The 17,924-nt window shown below is 33.4% G+C and overlaps 1 protein-coding gene across 1 annotated transcript in view; it reads right to left on the minus strand.

Annotated features, from left to right (window-relative positions):
• Positions 1-4,721: 4,721 nt before the first annotated feature.
• The window catches only part of LOC106469891 (nose resistant to fluoxetine protein 6-like), a 27,702-nt gene continuing 14,499 nt past the window's right edge, over positions 4,722-17,924 (minus strand). The window contains exons 8-15 of the mRNA XM_013930411.2: positions 17,373-17,465; positions 16,844-17,009; positions 15,779-15,858; positions 9,199-9,315; positions 8,084-8,204; positions 6,730-6,916; positions 6,420-6,562; positions 4,722-5,180 (exon numbers count right to left, since the gene is read on the minus strand). Coding sequence (XP_013785865.1) covers positions 4,941-5,180; positions 6,420-6,562; positions 6,730-6,916; positions 8,084-8,204; positions 9,199-9,315; positions 15,779-15,858; positions 16,844-17,009; positions 17,373-17,465 — 1,147 coding nt within the window. The 3' untranslated portion in view covers positions 4,722-4,940. The remainder of the gene's footprint in view (positions 5,181-6,419; positions 6,563-6,729; positions 6,917-8,083; positions 8,205-9,198; positions 9,316-15,778; positions 15,859-16,843; positions 17,010-17,372; positions 17,466-17,924) is intronic.

Below are 17,924 nucleotides of genomic sequence, written 5' to 3' on the forward strand. Positions count from 1 at the left end.
GTATAAACATTCTCTCTTTTTTTTTACTTTTTCGTTTCTTCTTTTCATTTACTAGTTTTATTGTAGTTCAAAAATCATTACTTAACATTACTGTGTTATCTAGTGTTTAATAAAATTGAATTGAATGAGTCGTATTTATCAGCAAACATGACCGATCAGAATCTGCTTGACTTAGCACCAGGTAGAGTGACATGGATTTTGAATAACTCGCTGACATCGTTGGCTGAGATGCAGATGTTGTGGATTGATTATATCTAGCTTTTTCCTCTCTGCCATCGAACAAAATCTCCTCGACTATTAACAAACCATTGATGGCAAAGATCGGTGGCAAGGTCTATGTTCGATGTTCGTCTATCTCTTAATGAACATACAATGATGTACTTAATATTATTTTTGGATATTTTAAGTTTTCTACCTCAGCCACTTCTATCATAACAGTGCCAGATTCACGTACCCTCTTCAAACTGTTACATACAGTTGCTACTGAAACATGTAGTCTTTCACTATTTTTTTGCGTGAAGTCTCCTTGGCCATCCAAAACTTGGGTTTCTATACATTTGTTATGTAGTATTTCGGCCCTGCGAGACATGACTGCCTATATATTTACAGACTTTATACTGGTGTTGCACTTTCTAATTGATTGGATGTCTGTCAATCACGGTTGAAATTGTCAGCACATGACTTTATTATGCTACAATTAATTTTCACACAACATAAGGATGGTTTCCCGTATTATTTGCCTCTTATATCTTTATTCTTTATCATTTCTATATTTATTTTTAATACTGGAATTATTTTTTATCAGAAGTTCAGTACCTCTTAATAGATGGCGATATTATAGTTTTAGTACCAGTACGAAGAACGTTGTTGACATACCCTCCAGAGACCCAGAAATTATGAATGAGTATAATCACAGAACTTCGAAGTACTATATTTAACTTAGTGTGCTAAACATGATGACAACATTAAAAATTCATAATCCAATGGAATGTTTTTAATAAGGTGCAATAGGTTTTAAAGAACGACATCTATCGGTGTTATTATGAATAGTTTAAAATCACTGTCACTTTTAAGTAACAAAGCCTAGCATGCTCTGTAGTTTAGGGTACTCAATTCACAATCTGCGGGTCGCATATTCGAATCCCCGTCACCAAACACACTCGCCCTTTCAGCTGTGGGGGCGTTATAATTTGACGCTCAATTCCACTATCCGTTGGTAAAAGATAGCCTAATAGTTGGCGGTGAGTGGTGTTGGCTAGCTGTTTTCCCTCTAGTCTGTCACTGTTAAATTAAGGTCGTGTAGTTTTGCACGAAATTCAAAGACAAACAAACAATTTTAAAGGGCGAATATCGACGGTCAGCTTTATATGGAACACGCAGTTAGATGGACTTTCTGAACTGCAGTGAGTTTGATAGGGCTTTCATTGATGATGGAATGCTAAATGCACTGACAGCTCCTAAATCTTTAAACCTGATGCGCTAAAGAAGTAATTTGTTATATTTTTACCGCAATTAGGGCAACATTCGTAATACAGCACAAGGGAGTTAGCTTTGACATTAGGTAGAGTTTATCCACAGGTTGAAATTAAATGTATGTTTAAGTCTATTATTAGAATAAAAAATATTTAATATGTAAAATATGTAAAAAAAAAGAGCGTCCTTTATGTGCAAAGGAACAGGTAAGCTCCACCACTAGATGGCTTTCAACCCGTGTAAAAAAGCATATTCCTTAAGCTGAAAACATATGAAAACGTTTGTGAGAAAGAACGACGCTCGAGACATTTAGTAAATTCAAGATCACGTTGTTAGTGGTAGAATGTTTTTCCTTCGTTATACCTATCGTTCGACTGCGTTCTGTTCATAACTTTCACTAATTGAGCTTTCTTGTTGATGAATATGGTTTATTTTTCATTAATTGTAACATACGGGTTGGAGATTATGTTATTTAAAATAACACTCTACTCCTGCTCCGTGTAACTTCAGGACATTCTTGACCTTGTGTTATTCGTCCTTACGTCAGTTTTCGTAGTTGTTGCGTTTTAATGTATTTTTGGGATGGGCGTTTAAGCCCTTCGGTTATAATAAAAAAAGGTTATGACATTTTTGGAGGCTACTTCTTATAACACGTAGAATTCTACACTGCCAACAATCCCCACTAAGCCTAAACGTGATGCCATAAGTTGCTAGGCCTTGCAGATGCTACCTCCGCTTTTAATCCGGGGTATGTATTTCCACCTATCTTGGGAGCTCGAACCCCTCCTCCCTCCTTTTTTTTTTTTTGCGAGAACATTCAGGTAGTACGGGACAACTAGAAAGTTGTGTAGATAAGTAAGGAGAATGTGACCAAATTTTTGAGTTTTAATCTGATGTCACTGTTAAAACCTAGTTTTCAAGGGAAGTCCTGTCTTTGCTGTCTCTTGATTTTATGTATGTGAATATGTATGCATAAATTATATTTCAAAGTAAAATATTATGAAAATAGTTTGGGATTGAAGATTTTTTTGGTACATGTTTATAATGTATATGTTTTCGCATTATCCTGTTTTCTGTTTTCTCTGTATAAATCTTTTCTTTATACTTACTTTCATGTATTTTTACTTTACTATTCTCCTAATTTTTTGTAGGATTTGTATAAAGTCCAATTTTCTTTTATCCACACCATTGATGCCTCTCCTCTTGAAGCCAAAGCTTTTACACGGTGTTTATAATCAATGTACTATAGTTAGTTTTAACAATCTTATTTCTCTTATCCCTGACAATGGCCCTTTCCTGAGTTGTGGGGATTTCAATGCTTAACTCTGGAGGTTCTCATCATATAGATATTTATGGTTAGATTTTGGAACACTATGTTGAGGGGCGAGAATCATTTTTGTGTAAAATCTGCCTGTTTGGATCCTGTTACTGGCGTTAGATTTAAACATTGTCCCAGGTGGAAAATGTATATGGAATGTGGTAGCCGATACCTTTTGTATGGAATGTGGTAGTCGATACCTTTTGTATGGAATGTGGTAGCCGATACCTTTTGTATGGAATGTGGTAGCCGATACCTTTTGTATGGAATGTGGTAGTCGATACCTTTTGTATGGAATGTGGTAGCCGATACCTTTTGTATGGAGTGTGGTAGCCGATACCTTTTGTATGGAGTGTGGTAGCCCAAAAGGTATCGACTACCACATTCCATACAAAAGGTATCGGCTACCACACTCCATACAAAAGGTATCGGCTACCACACTCCATACAAAAGGTATCTATAGAATGTGGTAGTCGATACCTTTTGTATGGAATGTGGTAGCCGATACCTTTTGTATGGAATGTGGTAGTCGATACCTTTTGTATGGAATGTGGTAGCCGATACCTTTTGGAAGTGACCATTTTCCCACTCTTACCTTGATTTAGCACCTTCTACTATGGTACCTTGTAAAAATTATATAATAGTTTAGCTATTAAAGTTTATAGGTAACTGTTGTCATTGATAAAACAAGAATGTAGATACTGAATTTAATTTTTTAAGGTTTCATTGATACCGTATACATATTTAGCACTATATTACACAATTCGTAAATCCAAAATTAACGTGTAAAAACGCCCAAAAGAAGTTATTTATTGTAGCATGCAATATATATATACCTAATGTTACTTTAGCTACAAAACAAGCTTGCTTTAAAAATTCCTAACGTTTAACTCTACTGGTTAGATTCACTTTCAGATCGACCAATAAACTTTCATTTTTACTTTCCTATAAGCATCTACGTGTTAACTAAAATTAGAACACCTATATAGAATAAACTGTCAATATTGTTGTGATTATTAAGTAGGATAAACATGAAGAAATGTAGAACTTCCATTATAAAAACATCTTCTGTACAGAATAAACTGCCAAGATTGTTGTGATTATTAAGTAGGATAAACATGAAGAAATGTAGAACTTCCATTATAAAAACGTCATCTATACAGAATAAACTGTCAATATTGTTGTGATTATTAAGTAGGATAAACATGAAGAAATGTAGAACTTCCATTATAAAAACGTCTTCTATACAGTATAAACTGTCAAGATTGTTGTGATTATTAAGTAGGCTAAACATGAAGAAATGTAGAACTTCCATTATAAAAACATCTTCTATACAGTATAAACTGTCAAGATTGTTGTGATTATTAAGTAGGATAAACATGAAGAAATGTAGAACTTTCATTATAAAAACATCATCTATACAGAATAAACTGTCAAGATTGTTGTGATTATTAAGTAGGATAAACATGAAGAAATGTAGAACTTCCATTATAAAAACGTCTTCTATACAGTATAAACTGTCAAGATTGTTGATAATGGAAGTTCTACATTTCTTCATGTTTATCCTACTTAATAATCAAAGATCATCTTCGTCTTCCTTCAAACTTACAAAACATAGTAACAAATAACGCTCAGGTTATTCATGATGAACCATCCGGAAAAAAAACGCACGAAAGAAGCTTTTCTAACCAAACAAATGGCAAGAAAAGAAAGCAAGTTTATCTTGTTTAAATTTCCTTCCTTTGTTATGATTTAAGTATCCAGTGTTAATTACTTTCTAATGATGAACATAAATTTGAAAAATAAATACCAAAAACATCATTAAATCGGTTTTCTGCTAAGTAAATCTGAATCCTCTGGCCAGTTTTGATTCAGCAAATTGGATCATTTTAATTCCCTTTGTGATAAATGATATCAGAACACTTTAATCTTAAATACCCTGAATTAAAATTTATTTCAAAAATACTTAACCTCAAGTTTTAGCCCACGTGTTGCAAGGACTATTTCCACTTACCATTTACAAAAAACATTACTTTTAAAAGTGTCCGAACTCTCGAACGCCTTTTTGTTTTTACTTAACAGCATCAGTTTACATATTACGTTTGTTTTTGTAATATAGATGTACATTTTTCTTTGTTCTGTGAGTTCGTCATAATCTTGAAATTGTAACAATGTCTTCCTTCATGTCTGAAGAATATTTTGACATGCAGTTTGGTGCAACTTGACCGTTAGTTTCTTCTTTCTGTTTCCTCGAGCTCCAGGAAGACTTTGAAGGCGTCGGTTGTGGTAAAAGAAATCGTTCTAGCTTCATAAAGGGAACTTCAAATATCAGATGGAGAACTGAGGCCAAACACATTGACAATACAAGATAGATAAGGAATCTGCAGACCTAGAGAAAATAAAATCAATGTGACAATTTGTTTTCGATTATTTTGTTTTCAACGCATTACGTTAATCTGCATCGACTTTTTATATTTCAAAATAAAGTGGTAAACTGACACTAGCTTTATTCTTGAATAGCTTTATGGAATCTTGGGAATTGACAGAACAAATGTACTGTTTTTGTACTGGAGCAAGTTCTTATGTTCCAAAAGGGAAGTTTATAACATGTTGGTAAATGGAGTAAGTTCTTATGTTCCAAAAGGGAAGTTCATAACATGTTGGTAAATGGAGCAAGTTCTTATGTTCCAAAAGGGAAGTTTATAACATGTTGGTAAATGGAGCAGGTTCTTATGTTCTAAAAGGGAAGTTTATAACATGTTGGTAAATGGAGCAAGTTCTTATGTTCCAAAAGGGAAGTTTATAACATGTTGGTAAATGGAGCAGATTCTTATGTTCCAAAAGGGGAAGTTTATAACATGTTGGTAAATGGAGCAAGTTCTTATGTTCCAAAAGGGAAGTTTATAACATGTTGGTAAATGGAGCAGGTCCTTATGTTCCAAAAAGGAAATTTATAACATACTGGTAAATGGAGCAGGTTCTTATGTTCAAAGAAATTTATAACATGTTGGTAAATAGAGCAGGTTCTTATGTTCAAAAAAGAGAAATTTATAACATGTTGGTAAATGGAGCAGGTCCTTATGTTCAAAAAAGGAAATTTATAACATGCTGGTAAATGGAGCAGGTTCTTATGTTCAAAAAAGGGAAATTTATAACATGTTGGTAAATGGAGCAGGTTCTTATGTTCCAAAAGGGGGCCCCCTAGTGGCACAGCAGTATGTCTGCGGACTTACAACGCTAGAATCCGGGCTTCGATACCCGTGTTGGGCAGAGCACAGATAGCCCATTGTGTAGCTTTGTGCTTAATTACAAACAAACAAACAATCCAAAAGGGGAATTTGTAACAAGAAAGTGAACGCAGCTTAAACTCAACGTTTTATTATTAGAATAATTACAAGTATTTAAATTTGTGTCTCTAATGTGTATAAGTACTCAAATAGTATTTGTAAATAAAAACGTTTTTGAGGTTCTGTGATGGTAAACACAAAAATATTTGTAATGATGCATTTACCCAATTGAAATTAGAAAATTAGAAAAACACTTGTTGCACTTGACATCAGCAAATTTCATTAACAAACAATGGTACACATTCACATGAGTCACCCTATATACAGTGTAAGCCAAATACCTGTTCAAAATGGCTGAAGAACTGACCCTCCCTCACTGTACCAGACCTGACATATATAACCAATGGATGTATCAGGTAAGAAGTGTAGGTCAGCCGTCCAAGAACGATGAATGGTTCCCATGACAACAATGCATTTACAGGACCTATGGAACACAGTCATCAATACAATTACCATATAATTTGAATCAAGACAAATAATCTGTTAATATCCCATTCATGACTTATACGTTTATTGAGAAGCAAATAATAAATTTCTCGACTTTTGGTGATTATATATTGTACATTTTGTAAATGTACAATGTCAACTTACCTCCATATCCATACACACAAGCGCACGTGATCCAAGCTAACCCTAAAGTAAACACAGTTCTGTGGACCGAAGCGTATATGATTCCAACTACAATATTTGGTTTGATTCCGTTATGCCAGTCATAAGCTCCAAATATCACAGCTGAACACGAAACGGTAGTAATGATCCAGCCGAGAGCCACAACAAGCTGAAAGAATAAATAAATTGTCTAACATGTCATTGCTTTGTGGCACATTAATAATTCTAAAGCTACTCATACTGGAATGAAGTTGTGTGGCACATTAACAATTCTTAAACTTCTTCTATTTGGAGGAAATAACAAATACTATAGTTGAAAAATACTTATTATTTTAGTTTTATTATTATTCTTTTTTTTCTAGCAATTAAGATCATTTACTAAAGTAGAACCATTTCATCTTTATATCATCATCCTTGCTTTATTAAATTTATCCACATCATCCTTGCTTTATTAAAACTATCACAAGTTGTTTTGAAGAACAGGGTTTATAAACTTTTAATCTGTCGAGTGGTAGGACTTTGTTTATTTCGTAAGTTACAGATACTATGGTTTTATAATAAGGTACTAATTAGAATTTCGGTTCTTTGGTATGTTACAGATACTGTGGTTATATAATAAGGTACTAATTAGGGCTTCGGTTCTATGGTAAGTTACAGATAGCATGGTTATATAATAACGTACTAATTAGGGCTTCTGTTCGTTGATAAGCTACATATAGTATGGTTATATAATAAGGTACTAATATTGAGATAAATATACTCTGGTTTAAAAAATCACTTTCAAAAAACTATAAATGCATTTATCGCATGTTGTATTCCGAAATAATTTATCTTGTGTATTACTTGCCGTGGCCAAACCATTAAAAAAGTTTTGAAACTGCATATGAATTATAAAACACTTTAAAATACCCTTTACATTATATTCTGGCTTGATAGTTAAAGCGCTTAACTTGGGTCAAGAGTCTGAATCACGTCCCCATACATGCTCGCCCTTTCAGTCGTGGTGCGTTATAATGGGACGGTCAATCGCACTATTTGTTGGTAAAGAATAGCCCAATAGCTGGAAGCGGGTGGTGTTTTACTAACTGCTTGCTCTTTAACTTAAAGATCCAAAATTAGGGACAGCTAGTGCAGAATAACCAGCGAAATAGCTTTGCGCGCAATTCAAAAATAAACAGTTTACATGATATTGCTTTAAGACTCTCCTTGGATTCAAAGTAAAGGTGTCTCGCTCATTAAAATAGTAGAAAAAGTTTTTTTTATATCAATGTAATATAATAGTTCCTCAATACTTTTTCTTGGAAACTTCGACAGTAAACAGTTTCTATGTACTTACTGGTTTCAACTTGATGTTTCTGTGTTTCAGCAACAAGTATCCCGTGGCCAGCCCAATACAGTACGGACCGAGGTGAGTGTAAGGCTGCATGTGAATGTAGCCGCCCATTTCTATAAATGTTCTGAAAATTTAAACAATATGAAATTCATTGAAAGTATTAGGAAATGTTTGATAAAAAAGTAAGTCAGGTTAAATTCAAATTGTAATTGATATACTTTTATATAGATCTTCGAAATTTGAAATTAAGTGGCTGAAATATTGTGTTTTATTACCTTATTGTTAAAAATTTAGAAAGAGAGAGAAAGTTTTCAAAGTTTTGGATTAAATGGAAAAGTACCCAAGGGTCTTAGAGTATTACAAATTAGTCCTTAAAAGTATAGATTAATCGTGGAGTTCAGAATTATGACCGCTGTGAGTTTTGTTGAACCAATCGTGTCACAGATAGGAGTTAATTAAGATGTATTACACGCAGTTTTCAATGTATATCTACATCATGCTAAACAAACCGCAAAACAAACAATTAATCAGTATATAAAATACAAAACAGTTGGAACTGTCTTTTATGGACATAGTTCAATTCTGTAAATATATTTAGCTTCTAATTTTTGAAAAAAAAATAGTGAAGACTTTGGACATTCAGCTACAAAGACTATTAAGAGCAAAAACGGAAGAAACCATTTCAGGAACCTTTAAAACGAGGGTGTTTAGTTTGTTTGTTAGTAATTAAGCACAAAGCTACACAATGGGCTATCTGTGCTCTGCTCACCACAGGTATCGAAACCCGGATTCTAGCGTTGTAAGTCCGCAGACATACCGCTGTGCCACTGGGGGGGGGGCAAAACGAGAGTGATTTATCATTAAAATAAAAAAAAAAGAATTATTAAAAATTGATAGCGGAAAGTGGAAACTTACACAGAAAATCTAGATTTATCGACTCAATCAACTTATACTAGCAAATGATATTAACAGAATGAACAGTGAACATTTAATAACTTTTTGTAATAATTCTGTACCGAAAGTAAACATTTTATCGTAAGTTGAATTATGTTAATTAAGGCGATAACGTTATGGTGAATATATAAGTTAAATATATAAATGAAATTAATCTATCTTACTTCCTGTCAAACAGCACTATTGATGGATGAAAATTACTCCAAAGCGTAATCGCTGCTACGGAAACCCATGATGCTAAGATACCAAACGTGATAAGTCCAAACCCCATACGAGGCCACCTGGTGGTAGAAACCAAAATGTTTAATAGACGCGACTGTTTCGATACTTTTGTTAACTAATATACACACACGTATACTTTGATAAACGACCAGCTATATCATTTGGTTCTATTCAGCCTAACGTAACTTTTTTTATGATTATATCCTATCATCTACAATTAGGTAAGATTTGTAAACTTTGAAACGTTCTATACTTGTAGTTAATCATAAGCACTTTACTGCGCAGTATCGTTCCCGAACGACCACATATTTGTACGGAATGTGCTGGGTGGACAAGAACTTTGTGACAGGACTCCAAATACTCATTTCCAATCTCTGTTTTATTGTTTTCTTTATTTAGACAAAACATTTACCTTTGTTACTTTCACACAATATTGGGATCATCAGTCGACTTTAAAAACACCATATGAAATCTCGCTGTTTATTCGTTGAATCAGTTTCAAACTCGTTTTTCTTCTTGAAAACATTATTTGCAGATGTCAAATCTTTTCAGTGAGTATAGAAAATAATACTAGCGCCCCTAGAAAAAATCTGACATAAATTCAAATTAAAGAGACTTATTGGCATTATTCGAAACTAAAGTTCACAGACGATCAGTTCTGTTACCTAATGGGAATTTATATATTTCGTTAAATTACAACTTCGAGAAGATTCAGCACCATTTGTTGATTTTTCATAAATGAGAAAGTTAAGAATTTGTGTTAATAGTAAGTTATTGACTTTACCAAGACTCAGCATTGTCTGTTTGTAATTAATCACAAGGCTACACAATGGGCTATCTGTGCTCTACTCACCACGGGTATCGAAACCCGGATTCTAGCGTTGTAAGTCCGCAGACATACCGCTGTGTCACTGAGGGGCCTCAGCATTGAGTCCGAAACATATTCCTAAAACCGAAAGAAGGTAGGTGCATTCTTTCTCTGCGAACGTGATGGCTAAGATTTGTTTTCAGCATTCATTTTAAAATAATACCTTTTGTGATATTCACACAGAGATGCGATACACCAAGTATGATGAACTTTCTGGTTTCGTAGTCCTCACTAGCTGATGTGTGCTAATTGCTTTATACTTTCAAAATGGGCTCTTACCATTCTTCAGAGTTAAGATATAGCATTCTAAATTAGTTATTCGATTACTAAATGTAATAGGCAGTGGGGGCTTTAGAAAATATTCAACCCATGAAATTACATTGAACGTGAAGCGGCGACAGCCCCATCCCCCCTACCACCCTGCTGTAGCTACTCAGGTTATTTGCCTAGCTTATGATGGAATTTGCTTAACAGAGATACTAAAAACAAAAGCCATCGCTATTTTGTCGAATCTCGTGAGATATTATTGGATTTACGGCCAAAAATACCGTTAATCATTTATAATAATAATTTTATAAGGAATATCGTTTGAAAATTGTATTTAATTAGCTATGCTCGTTACTAGGTATATATTTTGAGTTGTGATATGTGTAGCTTTAATCATGACTATATTTTGTAGCATTATTCTTAAGGCTTATTTATTCACACAGGACGCACCAGATAATAATTGGAAACTTTCCAGACGTTCCAAGGCTAGAAATAAAAAAACATGACCTTCCTCATGCATTCCTATTGGACGTCCTAGGAATGGATTGTCCAATTACCAAACAAGTCGTGTTTTTATAACAAGAGCTGTGACCTTCACAATAGTAGTAGTAACTGATATTTTCAACAAACTAAACCTAAAATAATTATATATAAAACAATAACATCATGTATGTGTATATATACACACACACAACTTAGTGCAATATTAATTATGTTTTTGTACAAATTTCTTTTCTGAACCTTTTTGTTTATTGACTTTTTAAACTATTTTAAAGTGCAATATTATTATTATTATTATTACGTTGTTGTTGTTAAGCGCTACATAATCACTGTTTATTCTTGTTTAGGCCTGGGATGAACTAGTAGTTAATGAGTTCAACTCGCAATCTGCGGGTCTTGGGTTCGAATCCCGGTCGCCTAACATGCGCGTCCGTTCAGCCGTGGAGGCGTTATAATGTGACGGTCAATTCAACTATTCTCTGATGAAAGAGTAGCTCAACAGTTGACAGTGGGTGGTGTTTACTAGCTGCCTTCTCTCTTCTGTCTTACACTGCTAAATTAGGGACGGCTAGCGCAGATAACTCTCGAGTAGCTTTGCGCGAAATTCGAAAACTAACAAACAAACCAAAATAAATATGATTACTATAACCCAGGTTACTTTGATTGGTCAGTTTCCTTAGAATCGTCAGTTGAGAAAAAATAAATAAAATGAGGTTCTATTTTAGTGAAGCGAAAATTTCTCAAACTGACGTCGGCCGCTGCTGGTGGATACTGCCATTTAACTGCAGTATCTCTAAATTATTCGCTCGTGTCGTTCCCATCAAGTGTGTTTTTATGATACTGAACTTGATGGCACATGTCGTCTACAGATATCGGTGTTCTGTATGTAATAACACGTATATAAGGTCGACGGTGAGGAGGCTTAGTGATCGAGTTAAAGAACATAGTGTGTTGAGGTACGTAGAATTCTCAAACATTTTCCAACATAAAGAAGAATGCGTGAATGTAAATGTAAAAATTGAACAATACTAAATTATCGGAAAGGCTGAAAATGAGCAGTGGCTAAGGTTAAAAGAAACATTAGCTATATATTAAAGAACTTGGTACCCGAACCAAACAAGAAATCCAGCACCGGTGAGCTGATGTTAAAAGTGTAAGAAGAGAGAAAAAATTTGACATGTATGAAGTTACCTTGTGTTACCGTTGAGCCTATAGCAGATCTTGCTTTGCCAGCGTTTCTAAAGCTGTTTCTTACGTCAAGGATGCAACTCACTTGACAGCCTTCCCTCTTTGAAAGGACGAGCATGTTGGGTGTGACGGGGATTCGAACCCGCGACCCTGAGATTGCGAGTCGAGCGCCTTAACCACCTGGCCATGCCGGGCCTTACCTTGTGTTATTTATTTAAATATTACACTTCATTTATGCTTTAAAGTCGTTGTCTGTCAACTTATTATTATTTTAACATAATGTGTTATCATACAGAAGTATGATAAGAGATTGTGCCTACAAAATACCTTCGACAGCAATGTTACAAACCTCGTAAATAATTTATAACCCTGAAAAATCTCGCCAAAAAGCTCGAGGGACATGCAACAGGTTCAACATAATGTAAAGCTTTTAAGTTCCATTCCCCCACCTCTCACCAGTCTTGGCCTGGTCTAGAACTGTATATCTGACGCACGTTTTAACTATCTCAAACATCATCAATACTTTATTTGAAGAACTAACAAGACGTTAAAGCTATGTTATAATGATTTACAATCTACGTTTAAAATACCACCTTTGGTAGGTGTGAAATAAACGTAAGCATGTTGCCTTGTGGTAAACATAATGATTGCAATGTGCGCAAAACAATATTACTATTATTAGGGTTGACTTCATTAAGCATGTTGCCTTGTGGTAAACATAATGATTGCAATGTGCGCAAAACAATATTACTATTATTAGGGTTGACCTCATTAATGCACGTGTTATTTTTACGGTACGTTAGTTACGATCTATATAAGTAGTTTATTTTAGAGAAGACATTTCGTGTTAAAGGTGAAACATTTTAAGATGAAAGTTGTCTTCTTATTTCGGACATGTATATTGTTTTTCAGTGTTGATGATATTCCCTCCTACTTCCTGTTTGTATTCCTATTTGTTTTTTTAGTCATCTAGTACTTGGGCTTGTCGTTATAGAAATGTAATAACTTTTTCTTTGTGAATAAGATATGTACAGTATCTTTATCATAGTGATTTATTTTCTCTTGTTTCTTTATAAGAAATCTCGCAAGCCTAATGGAAATAAAATTAGATGTTATCTTGAGTAGCGATTAAAATAATAAAAATCCAGCATTTGAAATTCTTGAGAGTATTCTGTTACTAATTAAATTCTAAATCCTTTAGACCATTTATTTTTACTCATGAGATTCTTTACGTTAATCTTTTATTCATAAATTCTAATATTTTATATTCTTTTGGTTATTGATGTCCACATAAAATCCAGCATTTTGAATTCTTTAGAGTATTGTTTTGGTTATGAAATCAAATATTTCATATCCTTTAGTTTATGTGCTACACGTGAGATCCACAACATTGTGCTGCAGTCTTTAAAATGCTGTGTTCCAGACTAACACCACTAGCTCAATTCCTTTATATGTCGTATTGTGTGGTACAGGTATCGTTAGGTTACATAATTTGGTTGAAAGTTTTATAAGTGTTGAACAAACAGATTTGAAAACTGTATATAAATATTAGAACTCTACGTTTTAGCATCAAGTATTTCATTCTCTTATCTACCATGTTTGCAATAGAATATAATATGTTGGGACAACATGGGACCTATTAGTCCATCTCGGCTCTTCCATCCCCAAAACTAGTAGCAAGTGGCTCGGCTCACATATCCAATCTTTAACCTCCTTCAAAATCCTTGGGGAAATATTATCTGGCTCAGAAGTCTTATCATTTTTTAAACTTCTCAATTTTTCCTTAACCAGCTCAGAATTAATTCAGTCATCTTGTTTGATTTCGTTTCCATTTATCAACTGATCAAGATTTGGAATATTGCTTACATCTTCATTTGTAAAAATCGAAGAAAAAGCAAAATTTAATAACCCAGCCACCTCGTAATCATCAGATACTAGCCTTCCTTTATCATCCCTCAATGGTCCTATCCCTATCTTAACATTTAACCTTAATGTATTTAAAGAAATCCTTAATGTTAATTTTTACATTTTCAGCCAACTTTTCCTCGTACACCCTTTTTGATGTCCTAATTTCCTGTTTCAACAACTTTCTTGATTTTCCAACTATCTTGTCATACCAGTCAATTTACATTTCTTAAATTTATGATGCTTTTCTTTAATTTTATTTCTTAAACTCTTTGTGAGCTAACCTAGTTTTCACTTGCAGCTACCCTTTTATTTCTGTTAGGAATATGTTTAAATTGAATATTTAGAAATATATCTTTAAAATATTTTCAACATCTGATCAGTGTCTCCAAATAATTCAGCTGCCCCATTCACAACAGAACACTTATCACATCCCTTCAAAATCTGCTTTTTTTTAAAATTTGTAACCAAAATATAATTTTTCCTTATCTCCATATGGAGCAAAAAAATGAAACTAATAGAGCAATGATCACTTGCACCCATATTTTCCCATTTTCAACTCTCTCAATCATTTTTGTATTTGAAGTTAACAATAAGTCTAAAATAGCATTGTTTCTAGTTGGTTCCATGACTAACTGGTGAAGAAAGGTTTTTGAAAACTATTCAGGATGGCTTTCTCCCTCATGGTTTGATTCTAGAATTTACCAATCTGTATGACTGAAATTAAAATCACCCATAACTATGACTTCCTTAACAGCTGAAATCTTAATCTCATTGTAAAGTTTCTCACTAATTTCATCAGTATCATTTGGTGGTCTGTAGTAAATTCCCACTAAAAGCCTTTTCCCTTTATATCCACTAATAGAAACCCAAATGGATTCAATCTCTTTGCTATTATCTTTCATATTCTCAACTTCAGCAGGATGTAATTCACATTTTACATATAAATCCACTCCTCCTCCCCTCTTTAGTACTCTATCCCTATTAAATAGCCTGTAACCCTGTATTTCAAAAAGATTTCTGTCATCAAAATAATCTGTTTTACCATGTTTCAGTTATTCCCATTATATCAAAATCCTCTATTCCTACCAGTGCTTTATAGTCATCTATTTTATTTCTTACACTTCTAGCATTACAATAGTAAAAATTCAGCCTATTCTTATAACTACTTCTATACTCATTTCCTATGCTAAACTTTTCTGCCTCTTATTCTTTTTGCATTCAGTTTTTCCTCACCACTGTCTAGTCCTAGTTTAAAACTTCCCTTACAGCTGAGTTAATAGCCTTAGCAAACAAGCCAGCCCCTACTCTATTCAACTGTAAACCATCCATTGCAAAAAGCTCTCTTCTCTCACTGAATGGATCCACACAAAATCTGAGTACATGTATTCTTAGCTTCTCATACAATCATTCCATTTCAGTTCTACAAACAAATACATTATTAAGAGCCACAAAAAATTATATTTCGGTTATTGCCAACCATGAGGAAAGATAACACTTTCTCCAACTTTTTATAAAACACGAAGAAACTAAATTAACTTTATTCATTGGGGGGGGGCATTCCTTTTGAATAAGGATACAATCAGGTTCAATCTAAATCACTTGACATTTATGATATTTTTAAATAACTAGATTATCATTGTTTGTCCATAAATGTAATAACCAACAGTTGTATAACTAACTGAATGAATACTTTTTATTTCTTACAAACACACTAAAACCGACCTTTAACTTGGCAAAGGTTGTCATTCAGTAAAATTAAAGTAAGTGCTTACATAGCATAAAATACCTACTTGTAGAGTGTAATAAGTACAACCGGCGAGATGAGGTAGAGCTGCATGTCTGCTGACAGATACCAGTAGGGTGAAAGACACTAAAACAAATAATTGTTTATTAATTAAAGTTACACTTTCCTGTTGGTTTGTAGCTCTAGTAAAGTACAGCACACTAGAATAGAAAATTATTTATAAATTAAAGTACCTCTTCATACTTCTCTAGTAGCAATCAAAATATTAAACTGGAGAGTTATTTATCAATTAAAGTACACTTAAAAGATGGTTCATGTACATCCGAATCAGAGACTAAATCCGATCTAAATTATAATTTAAATCACAATTGAATTTATATTTATCAGTGCCAACAAGATTTGATCATGTCGAATTATCAAGATTTTCTTGTATCACCCTCTCTAGAACAACTAGAAAACTATAACAAAAATGAATTGCTCGAAATTGCCAAAGTTTTAGAACTAGAAATTAAAAGATCAATGAGAAAAAATGAACTAAAAAAGCGTATTATCGAAATATTAGTTAATGATGATTTGTTGCCTGAGAAAGCATTAGAGGAATACTCTAGTGTTCATACTAGCCAATCTGGGTTGAATGATAAGGATAAATTAGAGATTCACCTAAAACTCAAACAAATCGAGCTTGAAGAAGCTCGTATTGAAGCCGAGAAAGAAAAGGAACAAGCTCGTATTGAAGCTGAAAGAGAAAATAAACGTCTCATAACATGTTTTACTCCATACATGCTTGTTGCTTGACAATGAAATGTATTAGTCATTATTTTTATTTATTATTGTTGTTAAACAAAAGGCTTTACTGAGTACATAAAAAATAACTCAATCGTATTGATGATTTTATTTTTGTTGTTGTTAAACAAAAGACTCAGCTGAGTACGTAAAATATAACTCAATCGTATTGACGATTTTATTTATCTGTTGTTGTTAAACAAGAGGCTCAACTGAGTACGCAAAATATCTCATAAGCGTATTATTGATTTTATTTATTTGTTCTTGTTAAACAAGAGGCCTAACTGAATAGGTAAAATACAATTAAGATCTAGGTAGGAACACTTACTGCGTTTCTTGGATTCAGGAAGTTACTGAAGTAAAACATATTTGCCCACCAAGTGTTCCTGCATCTTTGTATTTGACTTTCTACTGCATTGTTCCAAAGTGGTCCAGAAGAAATCAACGGAAGAATAAACATCAGAGATATGACTAACATCATAGGAAGCGTCAACCTTGAATATATATTTTAAAAAAGGAACGAAAAACCGGTATTTCCCATAGCAAGATAAAGAGAACTTCTGGAATAACCAAAACACTTGTTTTTTAAATTTTATTTAACCTATGATGCATAATTCAGAATGTAAGATCCAAATGTTTCTTCAATTTTGGAATCTTCAGTGGGTATTTTAAACGTTACAAACTCGAAAATTTGTTTTAGTTATTTTATTATCTCTGAAATAGAATCTGGGTTTAGTAAATAACTCATGATATTTTAAGCTTTATATAAGTTTTGTTTGTCAAAAAGATCTAGTTTCAGAACAGTTCCTTTAAAATCTACTACAAACACTTCAAATTAGAATCATCCTCAAACCTACCTCAAGTAACGGTGTATCACGTATCTCACGAGATTCAAACGTCCATTTTTACCATTTAGTTTTTTCATTGTTGTGTAGACCAGCACCAATCCACTAAATATACAAATTTTATTTACAAACTTAAGGTTCATTAGGATATACTATTCTATTGCACATTTATCAAAAATTGTTCTATGCTGTACAAGTACAGCTAAATTTTGCCTTTTTACTAAATCTTTCATAAAGTCTAATAATTGGCTTATAACTTACAAGTCAAGGCCACGTGAACAATAACAGAATTGTTCCCTGCCAATCAGTGAATAAAGTAAGACGATAGAATAAATTCATATTTACACAACTTTTGCACAAAGCAAAAGAAGCAATATACAAAAGACACGCATTGAATAAATCTCGTTGAAAATTTGTTTCATATATATTTAATATTATTGTACACACTCGTAAGAGAAGCTCTTAGGTCTCTTTTCTAGAATAATTATTTGTTATATCACGTATTTAACCATTTAAAGAATATTTTGAACAGTCTGTACACTGAGTGGTCACAAGTAAATAGAC

This window comes from Limulus polyphemus, unplaced genomic scaffold, assembly GCF_000517525.1.
Source record: "Limulus polyphemus unplaced genomic scaffold, Limulus_polyphemus-2.1.2 Scaffold3710, whole genome shotgun sequence".
In the NCBI taxonomy this organism is placed as follows: Eukaryota; Metazoa; Arthropoda; class Merostomata; order Xiphosura; family Limulidae; genus Limulus; species Limulus polyphemus.